Source organism: Malaclemys terrapin, chromosome 2 (genome assembly GCF_027887155.1).
Source record: "Malaclemys terrapin pileata isolate rMalTer1 chromosome 2, rMalTer1.hap1, whole genome shotgun sequence".
In the NCBI taxonomy this organism is placed as follows: Eukaryota; Metazoa; Chordata; order Testudines; family Emydidae; genus Malaclemys; species Malaclemys terrapin.
The window spans coordinates 284,894,830-284,905,837 of NC_071506.1; the positions used below are offsets into that span (position 1 = coordinate 284,894,830).

General features: G+C 56.3%; 1 protein-coding gene across 4 annotated transcripts; it reads right to left on the bottom strand.

Moving 5' to 3' along the window:
- Positions 1 to 783: 783 nt before the first annotated feature.
- LOC128830946 (uncharacterized) lies at positions 784 to 10,045 on the bottom strand. Of its 4 annotated transcripts, none has more exons than XM_054016910.1 (4): positions 9,868 to 10,045; positions 6,757 to 7,433; positions 4,350 to 4,553; positions 784 to 3,265 (listed from the first exon to the last, which is right to left on the bottom strand). In XM_054016910.1, the coding sequence occupies exons 2-4, from the start codon at positions 7,292 to 7,294 to the stop codon at positions 2,223 to 2,225; spliced, it is 1,785 nt and encodes a 594-aa protein (XP_053872885.1). In that variant the 5' UTR covers positions 7,295 to 7,433; positions 9,868 to 10,045; the 3' UTR covers positions 784 to 2,222. The 4 variants fall into 4 exon arrangements, with proteins under 4 accessions (XP_053872885.1, XP_053872884.1, XP_053872886.1 ...); XM_054016909.1 differs by having other exon boundaries at positions 9,790 to 9,878; XM_054016911.1 differs by lacking the exon at positions 9,868 to 10,045 and adding an exon at positions 8,953 to 9,003.
- Positions 10,046 to 11,008: the final 963 nt, after the last annotated feature.

The following is an 11,008-nucleotide window of genomic DNA, read 5'->3' on the forward strand; positions in this document are numbered from 1 at the left end:
CGGGCACCCCGCCCCCACTGCTCCACGATGGGGCAGCTCAGGACCCTCTCTGGCAGCCATCCTTACCGCCCCGCCCCACAAGGACCAGGCAGGAACCGAGCGGCCCCGTCACGGCAGGGTCGATCAGCTGGCCACAAGTGAGGCAGGGACTGAGTCGCACCAAACACGGAAGGGGCAAGTCCTCGCCCTGCGCGGCTCAAACCACGCTTCTCTGCACAGCAGGGCAACAGTCAGGTCACCCACGGCTTGAATTGCCCCTTACCTCCCACAGCCAGTCTGGCTCCAGGATTCAGTGCTAGACGCATTGCCTGCCAGCCAGCTGGGGAGAGCCTAGTGCTAAGGGCACGACACGGGCACCAGCCAGTCTAAGAGGTGTCCCACCTGGAAAAAGAGTTGATGGAGTTCTCGGTCTGCTCGGGAGCTCTTTGGGAACACCGGGCATTGTACAAGGGAACAGATGTGTGCAGACACAGGATCCGGCAGGCCAATGACTCGCCCTCGGCTGAATTCACGCCATCCTGCCCCTCAGCCCTCTGCTCAGGAAAGCCAGTGCCCAGGTAGCCATCCATGCCTTGCACTCACCCATTGTCCTCCGGCCACCGACCAGCCTGCCCCAGGAGAGCCTGGGAGAAGGAGCTGCAGGGAGAAGCTGCCAATGCAAAGTGGCATTTTGGAGCCAGAGGAAGGGCATCTAAAGTGGCACTGACTATTAACCAAGAACGGGTGCAGTGCCCATCCCCACAGCTTTAACCAGCACTGAGTCCACACACAGGCTTGGGTTTGGGGTTTTTTTTTTTTTTAAACAGAAGTTTATGGTTATATGCAAATTAGGTCATTAAATGATTTGCATAAAATGTTCTCGCAGGACAGCGACTATTCCTAATTCCCCTCCCCCCCAGAAAGTAGCAACCCTACTCAGCCTAGCGCACTTGCACATCTACCCCCTGCCGGCGGGCACATGCCCCGGGTCACACGTACACGCACCTCCCAGGTGCGGGAGTGCAGCACTTTCACTCAGCCACCCCCCAAGGCCTTGCCTTAAACAGCATCCCCCCCTCTGGCTCCATGCACACCCCCTCCACAATGCAAGCATCTCTCCTAAACGCACGACAGACACACCCCCTCCCACCACTGCTCGGACTCACTCCCCTTGCGCTCACCCGTGCACTCAGCCTCCACCCCTAGCCGCTCCTGCTCGTACAAGTGCGCCGCTGCCTGATTGTCCCTGTGCCCCTGCCGGGCAGTCACACGCTCCTGTGCCCGCATCTCTCGGGGTGCAATCACAGCCAGTCACTCACACCCACACAGCGTCCCTGCTACATGCCCTCCCTGCATGCCCTGCACTCACCCCTTGCCACAGCTGGCACTCCCACATGGGCACGGACATCCAGCTGTGTGCACACACATCCTGTGTACGTGGACTGCACTAACACTCCCACCTGCACTAACACACATGCTCACGCTCGTGCCATGGACACCCCCCTCCTACGCCCCCTGCCAACCAATCACAGCCTCCCAGGGCTACTCACACTCACTCTTCCATTCCTAGACTAATCCCCCTGCCACACGGCTGCCTCATTCAGACACCCTGGATTCATGTGTGCACACGCACGATGCAGTATATGCTCCCTGCTTGTACTCAGACAAGCACCACTGCGGCCTTACACACTCCCCACTGCACACTAGTCCTGCAGAGCCTCCCATACACATGCCACATGCTCACACCCGTACATTGCTTACACATCTGTCGCTGCAAATTCACAAGCACGTGCATTCACCCCCACACACACAACTGCAGTCACGCCTGCAGCCCATGCATTCACACACCATTCTCCTGGACATGCACACCACAGGCTCACACACTTCTCCTCACATGTCCCTCCCCCCCCCCTCAGGTGCTGGTGCACAGATGCTCAAACTGCACCCACACCTGTCAAACTTACAGAGGCACGCTTGATTCCCCAGCTCACACAAATGCACCGATGCGTTTGCACACCAGGCATATTCCCAAATGCTTCTCTCTCTCTCTCTTTCCCCCCCTCACACACGCCTCCAGCACACACACTCAGCCTCCGTCACACACATCCCCCCGCACGCTCACCCCTGCCCTTCCATGTCCAGGCGCACGCTGCGTGCCCACCCCGTGCACTCGTCCCCAGGCTCCAGGAGGGCTGTCCACACACCCCATGTCCGTCACTGGAATTGACAGCCCCCAGCCACTCCTAGCTATTGGTCAGGAAGAGGCGTCTGTGTTTGGAGGCGGAACCACGAGGCCGGCCCCGGCGCCGCCCCCGCCCCCGGCTGCCATACGGGTTCCTGCTGGCCATGGCGCTCTCTCCCCAGCCGGCGCCGCCCAGGGTCGGCCCTGGGAAGCTGACTTCCGCTTTGGGCGGCTGGTCTAAGAGCCCGCTGGCCTCGGGCCCCGCCTCAGCGGGCGGGGCCTGGCTCTGGCGCGCGCTGGCCCGCTCCTGCCGCAGGTAGCGCAGCTCGTCCCGGATGTCCGTCAGGACGCCCAGCAGGCGGAACTGCAGCTCCCTGTCCCGCGCCCGCTCCTCGCGCTGGGTGGCCCGCTCCTCCTGCCACATGGCCAGCTCCTGGTGGTACAGCTGGTCCCACTGCTCCTCCAGGTCCAGCAGGCGGTGGATGTTAGTCCTCCAGCTCTCCCTCCTGCCCTCCCGCAGCCAAGAGCAGCCCAGGCCCCGCGGCGGCGGCACCGGGGCGGGGGGCTGGTCCTCCTGAGGCGAGGCAGAGGAGGGCAGGGACTCCTCGGTGAGCGCGCCATGCAGCGGGGAGCGCGCCTGCTGCTGCTGCTGCTCCTCCTCCTGCTGCTGCTTCTCCCACGTGGGCCCCATCAGTACCCTGGGCAAGGAGCCCACCTCAGGGCCCTGGCTGCCCTCCTCCTCTTCCGGCTGGGAGGCGTCCAGCACCCTGCCCAAGGAGGGGATGTCGGAGACCCCTTCGTGGGCCCAGTCTGCGTGAGCGTCCACGTGATTGAGCGTGTCCTCGGGGAGGGAGCTCATGGAGCCCTGGGAATTGCACCGGCGGATGAGCATGGCCTGCCGGGATGCCTTTGCGCTTTCCTCTGCCGACAGCTGGGGCTCTGGGCCAGGCTGAAGGCCCATCGCTGCGCTGGGGCACCCGTCCCCCTCCTGGCCTTCCCGCTCTTCTTCCTCCGACATGGAGGCGTAGGAGACGAGGGACTCATTTCTCAGAGGCGGGGACATGGCCGACATCTCTGGAGTCCGCAGCTCCGGCCCCGATTCGGCTGAAAGAGAAGAGAAGCTACCAGGTCAGTCTATCAGCTTCACCCCCTTTGGCGCCATGCGTTAGATTCCCAATCGGTCCCCTCTCCCCACATCCCTGGGACTGCCCCAGGGTCTTCTTCTGACTAAAAATCACTAAAAGCAGCCACAGACACACACACCCTGGCAGGGCTGCATGGGCGCTGGTCAGACCCAACAGGAACGTTCCTTTCCCGACAGAGGCCAGAACCAGCTACTTCGCAGGCAGGTGTAAAAAGCCAGCGGTAGCAGATATGGGATAATCTGGCCCCCAGTGGGAGTCTCCTCCTAAACCCTAATACTTTGAGGCTGTCTTGGGCCCTGAATCATGAGGTTGTTACATCCCTTCCAACATCCTTTTGAGGATTAAGTTGGATAATGCTGGTTATTTTGGTCATCCATACAAATGCTCAATCTCTCTTGGAATCTTGTTAAATTCTTGACCTTGATGACATCCTGTGGCAGTGAGTTCCACAGGCAACTTGTGTACTGCAGGAAAAATGTTTATTGTCTTAGATCAGTTTGGAATTTGCTGCCTTTTCGTTTCGTTGACCGTCTCCTTGTTCTTGTGTTAGGAGACCTGGACACTAGAGGGCAGGAGCGCTGGAATAGTCACCCACAGTTTGAGCACTGTGAACGCACAAGTGTTTGCCCTGAAGCTAACCGCTAGGCTGTTCGACGCTGACAGTGGGGACAAGACCTTGCAAAGAGTTTCCCTAGGAGTGTGTGGAGGGCTGAGATTTGACTATGGGGCCCTACTCCATTCCTGGTGCAACTTCACTGGGGCTACGTAACAGATATGCTTGGCCCAGGTTCTCAGAGTCACAATCATTTCACCATTTTCAACAAAGACTCCTTCTCCAGCATCCCCACTGCAGCACCTGCTGGAGACAGCACGTCACAGACAAGTCATGGACAGTGTGATCATTTTCCCCATGCTCAGGATTCCCTGGCTGACCCTTTAACAGGCACCAGCAACTGCTGCCCCCAGCTATCAGAGAGGCCTGTGCCCCGGACAGTCAGCCTGGCCTTTGCTGTAGCTATCGGCAGCTTCCCCATCACCCCTACCTGAACTGCTCTGCCCCTCGCCTCGGCTGTATTCGCAGATCACAGAAGGGTCCGGACTCTGGACCGCGAGCCGGGGCACAGCGGAACCTTCCACGTCAGGCAAAGAGGAGGGCTGCCCATTGGTGTCTATGTAGATGCTGGGGTGGCTGACTGCAGGCTGGAAGGACATGATCGATTGCTTGGACGCACCTGGGAAGAACAAGTCTGCAGGAGAAAGAGACGATTGACTTAAGAAAATAGAGAAGATCATTCCGTAGGCTTCGTGTATCACAGGCTAGGATTCCCCTAGGGAAACATCCTATATGACTTTTCAGAGATCCCAGGGCCAGAAGGGACCATTGTGATCATCTGGTCTGACCGCCTACATGACACAGGCCAGGGAACTGCCCCAAAATGATTCCTAGAGCAAACCCTTGAGAAAAACATCCAACCTTGATTGAAAATGGTCAGTGATGGAGAATCCACCACCACCCTTGGTCAATTCTTCCAACAGTTAATTACTCTCGCCATTAAAAATGTATGTGTTATTTCCAATCTGAATTTGTCTAGCTTCACCCAGCCATTGGCATTGGGATGAAACCCACAGGGGCATGTAAAAATTACTCCAACAAACTACAGAACTTAAGTGAACTAGATCCTTTCTATAGGTTTTCTGAATGGTCCTATAAAATTCTATAGCAGGGAGTTCATTCTCTGATCAGCTCTACACGACGGTCCAAAAACACCCTACAGAAAGATCAGGATTTTCTATTAAGTCCAACTGGATATTTCCATTGTGTTTTTATATAAGCTATGTCTAGCCCCAAAACAGCCTGGATTTTTTTGCAGTATATATTTAAACTAACAATTTGTGCTTGTATGTCCCTCTTTCACCAAAAGCTAGTGGTCTGACCTGAACTTAAGGGTGACCACCAAAGGGAACGAAAATTGGATTTGGCCCCCTTTATTTATTTTTGCCTGAAATGGGTCTTTAAACAAACGAACAAAAGAATCAAGGTTTTGAGGTTTTGTTTGTTTGATCTTCAACATATTAAGAATGTCCAGTCTGGTCTTCCCTGCTTTATTGGCAGTTCCAGACATCTGGACTAGGAGTTCTTTCCATGTTTTGTTGAAGGAGGAGAGAGAGTCTTTAACCCTGAGGTTTTTCTCCCAAGTGTGTCTCATGTATTTGAGTTAAATAGTGGGTAACAAAAAGCAAATAAAACAAAGAGTTCTAATCATTCTGGAAAAAAAAAAAAATCACTCTCTCAATTAGCCCCCACTTCTGCAAGGTACTTAAGCACATGCCTAACTTTAGCACCAATTCAGCAAAGCACTTAAGCACATGCGTGGATAAGTATCACTGAAGTCCAATGTGCTTAAGTGCTTTGATTAAAAAGTTAGAGAGGTGCATAAGTGCTTTGCTGAATCAGAGCCTTCATCAGGTGACTCTTGCATGATTTGTCTGATGTCATGTTCCTTCAAGTTCTACAGTAGTGCAAAGAGTCTCCCAGGAAAAAGAGGGCAGAGGACACCTACATTTCTAATGTAAAAAACAGGAGAATCCCTTGTGCCTCCCCATCGCCCCCATTTTAATTTTTGGATGTGGGGGGAGAAACTTGTCAACCCTCCTTGATACACCTGAGGACTTGTTGTCTCTGCAGAGTTAACTCGAGCGCTGCCCAAATCCTGCCCCCACACAAAAGCCCTGAACTCGCGTTGGCTGGCTTAGCCGAGGATATAGGCTAAAGCTCACGTGAGCATAACGCGTCAGCACGCGCAACCACTCGTCACAACTCCAGAGCTATTTCCCAGTGGCACTGTTAACTCAGAAGAACACATACCCATGCAGTCAAAAGGGGGCACGAACCCATGATTTTTCCCCCGGCAAGTCACCTGCAAAAGGGATGCGATCAGGCTAGACGCAGTATTTAGATGTTTTTAAAAACAAAAAAAGTTTTACAAAACCGAAGATCAACAGGAATATTTCCACCTTTTTTTTTTAAATTCCAGGGAAAACTATTTCCTTTAGTTTGGCTATTTGCGTATAAATATTTCCCAGCAGCCCTTGCCACCGAGAGTTTACAGTATTCTCCTACTGCAGGAAAACCCAAAAGGGAAACTGACTAGAAAAAAGGCAAAATTGACAAGGCTTTTTTCACCATCCTCTCTGAGCTAGCACAATAAGTAAATGTTCACCATGGACCAAGCCCCAGAGGGCCAGGGATTTGTTACATTACTATGAGGTGAGGCTGGTGTGTTCAGATGGTGACAACAGGGTGGAAACAGATGTTCATGAAAGCCCCTTTCCCTGGAGGAATGGTCTTCCGGCTCCATCTCCTTTACCCATAGACCTCCTCAACCCTACCACCATTGTGAGCTCATGTGCACCAGACCTGCTATCAGAGAAACCCAAAGCTTAGCTCACCGGGGTCAAAGATAATCTCGGGCTCTGAATCATGGCTGGCCTGTAAGAAGGTGGAGGCCACCATCTTCTCCAGGGGAGTGAGGCGGGGTTTGTGGAGAGGCCCCCCTGCCCTGTTCATAGGGGGATGCTTCTTGGAGGTGATCTTCTTCTTGACATCCAGCCGCAGGTCTCGCCACTTGTGCTTGAGGTCATCGATGGAGCGCTCAGTGTAGCCCAGGAAGTTGACCCGGCTCTGAATCTGGGTCCACAGCTGCTTCCGCCGCACAGGGTGAGCTCGGAGGGATTCGGAGCCGTAGAGGGCGCTGAAGTGCCGAACCACGTTCCAGACCAGAGTCTCTGTCTCATCGTTGGAGAAGTTGGCTTTCCTCTTCCGGCCAGATGTGGCCAACCCCTGGGAAGCTGCGGCAGAAGTGGAAGGGGCACAGTTGAACCTAGGTCCCCACTCCTCTCGGTCGGCTCCCGAGGAAAACATCGGGCTCCGGGACCCAGAGGGAGCCGAAGAAGGAGGAGCAGAAGCCAGAGCAGCTGAGGAATCCATGGTGCCAGGGGGGAAAAGGCCTGGAGCCAATCTTGCTCCAGGACACAAATCCGGACGGAGATGGGTGGCTTGGGGAGATTAAATAACTGCTCCAGAGTGCCAGGTGGCGGGGGAGACGCTCATCCCAGCTTGAAAGCACCTGAGAGAAGAGAAAAAGCCAGAGGTAAACGCGGGCTCTCTAAGCACCCTCCTTAGACAAACCATCTTGTAGTGGAACAGTTAATAACCCCCAGTTTGACCCGGTAGCCTACTCCAAGCCTGGGATCCTCCGTGGATGGAGAACCAGAGCTAACACCTGCTCGGTCAGATATGCATTACAGAAGAGAGACTTGCCAGTCCTGCTAAGCTCTCTGTGCCTCAATTTCCCCATATGTGAATGGGGATAATATGCTCCCTGGCCTCACTGGGGAGTTATGAGGACTGCAAGGTGCACAGAGACCACAGCGATGGGGACCAGCAAAGTACCGAAACAGCTGGATATCAGACCTGGTCCAAAATTGTCCACAGAACCCTGGTTTTCTGTCAGAAAATGCCCCTTTGTCAAAATCGAACCGTTCCACGGGAACCTGCCCATGCCAGCAAAATTCGGTTTAGAGCGGGGGGGAATGGTGAAATCAAGCATTTGGACAAGGCTTGAAACGGCCCCTTGAGACCTTATCCAGGCGGAACGCTCTGACGTCTCATTTCAAAGTGACTTCAGAATTTGGTTTAGTGATATTATTATTTCATTTGTAGATATTACTCTATAGGTTATAAAATATAAGCTATAGCGCACACACGCACCCATACCATGGAGATACACACACACACAGCAATACCGTGGACACACACACAGCCGTACCGTGCACACACACACAGAGCCATACCGTGCACAAAACCATACCATGTACACACACAGAGAACCGTACCGTGCACACACACACACACAGAGCCATAGTATGCACACACACACAGCCGTACCGTGCACAGAGCCATAGCGTGCACACACACACACAGAGCCATACCGTGCACACACACACACAGAGCCAGACTGTGCACAAAACCATACCATGTACACACACAGAGAACCGTACCGTGCACACACACACACACACAGAGCCATAGTATGCACACACACACAGCCGTACCGTGCACAGAGCCATACCATGCACACACACAGAGAGCCATACCATGTACACACACACAGAGCTGTACTGTGCACACACACACAGAGACATAGCATGCACACACACACAGCCGTACCGTGCACAGAGCCATACCATGTACACACACACAGAGCCAGACCGTGCGCGCGCACACACACACAGCCAGACCGTACACACACACACACAGAGCCATACCGTGCACAAAGCCATACCATGTACACACACACACAGAGCCATACCGTGCACACACACACACACACACAGAGCTGTACTGTGCACAGAGCCATACCATGCCCCCCGCGCACAGCCATAGCGTGTGCACACACACACGCACACGCGCACAGCCATAGCGTGTGCACACACACACATACACACACGCAGAGCCATAGCGTGTGCACACACACACATACACACACGCAGAGCCATAGCGTGTGCACACACACACACACACGCGCACAGCCATAGCGTGTGCACACACAGACTCACTCTCCAAGCTCAGCATTTTCTGCATACCACGGCCGGCTGGGGAGCTAATCTGCTCTGCTCTCCTCCCCCCGCCCCGGCGCTGAGCCGCTCGGAGGCCTCCTGCGAGCTCAGCCCGCCCGGCTGGGGGCTCGGGCCGGCCCCCCGCGTCCGGCCCCCCGGGCGGCTCCTGCGGCAGCGGCGGGGCTGGCAGGCGCAGCCTTTTGTTCGCTCTCCCCCTCCCCCGCTCGGTCCTGCCGCGGCGGGGAGCGGGGCTGGGGCTGCAGGGCCGGCCGGGGACCGACTCCGGGCCGCCTGGGCCCCCCACCCCGGGCAGGCCCTTCCCAGGGCCGGCCTGTGCACCGCCCGCTGCTGCTCCGGCCCCGCTGCCGGCCGGCGGCTGAGCGCGCCCAGCCCGGGGCGCCCCGGCCGAGGACAATGGGAGCCGCCGGCGGCCGGGTGGGCTCCGCGGTGCCGCGGCAGCGGGGCGCAGGAACCGCCTCCCCTCCGCCCCGGCGCCTGGCTCGGCTCCAGCCCGGCCGAGCCGCCGCTGCAGCGGGGAGAGACGCGCGGAGCCCCCGGGGTTCGCCCCGCAGCCCGGGGCCAGCCTGGCCGCCGGCGGCCCAAGTTCTGGTGCCGGGGAAGGGGCCCTGCCCGGCGGGGCAGCTCCAGCCCCAGCCCCCTGCAGGGACCCGCCGCCCCGCGCAGCAGCAAGTGGGTCCCGCCGGCCGGCGGCCAGAGCCCGCATCGCCCCCCGGCCGAGCTCGGCTCCGCTCCCGCGGGCGGCCCGCAGGGGGAGGGCGGCCAGGCGCTGCGCCCTTGTCCGCGAACTCCCAGCGCCGCCGCTCGCCCCGTGCGCCCCCGCCAGCCCCGCGGCCAACCTCCCACCTGAGCGGGGCGCCCGGCGGCAGCGCTCCGGCCCCCTCCGCCGCGGGCTGCGCTCCGGCTCCCCGCGCCCGGACTCACGGCGCTGGGCGCTCCAGCTTCTGGGGCTAATGGCTCCTGACTCAGAGGAACTCGCCTTCATTTCCTCTGCCTCCGAGTGGCGGGCACGGCGAGCCTGCTGCTGCCCTCTGCTGGCTCCCGCCCTATGGAGGCTTGTTCTCCAGAGGGGGTGGTGGGGGAGAGAGGTCACCGACCGGGTTTGCTCGTTGGAGGCACCCCCTAGTAAGCGGTTCTCACCCCCACCCCCCGTTGGCCTGGCACAAATGCTGCCTTCTCCCTCCCCTTCTTTCTTTCTGCTTGGTTGAGTTCCTCAACACCGAAACCGCAGGTGGAAAGAAGCCCTCAGGCCAGAAGAGATGGCCTCTACTCTGGGCTCTGCTACAGCCTTCCTGTGTACCCTTGGCCACATCCCCTAGCCTCTCTGTGCTTCAGGTCCCCAGCACTAAACTGACAGTAACGCCCCCCTACCTCCCAGGGAGTAGGTGAGGATTAATCCATAACGATCTGGGAGGAGGTGCTCAGATGTGGGGGGTAGAGTGTCTAGGCAGATAAAAAGATTGCAGTTACATGAGGCAATTTTTCTCTGTTTCTGTATCGTTTTGTTTCTCTTATCTCCCAACCCCGGTCTGTTATATCCACTTGTTGCATCCTGTCTGACACCTAGATGGTAAACTCTCTGGGGCAACGACTGTTTTCTTTGTTACTTCTCTGTACAGCAGCTCGCACAATGGGGCATGTCTCTTACATTCAAACTGAGTGTAGGAAAAGGAATTTTAGAACCTAGAAAGCTACACCGTTGGGTCACATGCAGTCCATCTAGGGGGGGCCTGGGCAGGATATTTCCTGATGCATAATCGAGATAGTTTAGTCCAAAGCTGACTGTGAAGAGTTACAAAGGGGTCTCACTAAACTGGGTGACTGGGCAACAACCTGACAGATGAAATTCACTGTTGATAAGTGCTAGATAATGCACACTGGAAAAAATAATTCCAACTATACATACGAAATGATGGGGTCTAAATTAGCTGTTACCACTCAAGAAAGTGGTCTTGGAATCATTGTGGATAGTTCTCCGAAAATATCCACTCAACCTCCGGTGTCAGTCAAAAAAGCAAACGGAATGTTAGGAACCACTAGGAAAGGTAAGATAGATAAGACAGAA

Excerpts from the sequence above, each read along its gene's own strand:
- LOC128830946 (XM_054016910.1), bottom strand. The coding sequence starts at position 7,294 with ATGGATTCCTCAGCTGCTCTGGCTTCTGCTCCTCCTTCTTCGGCTCCC. Across the intron at positions 4,554-6,756 it reads CGAGATTATCTTTGACCCCG|ACTTGTTCTTCCCAGGTGCG; the intron begins GTGAGCTAAGCT and ends TTTCTCCTGCAG. Across the intron at positions 3,266-4,349 it reads CGAGGGGCAGAGCAGTTCAG|CCGAATCGGGGCCGGAGCTG; the intron begins GTAGGGGTGATG and ends CTTCTCTTTCAG.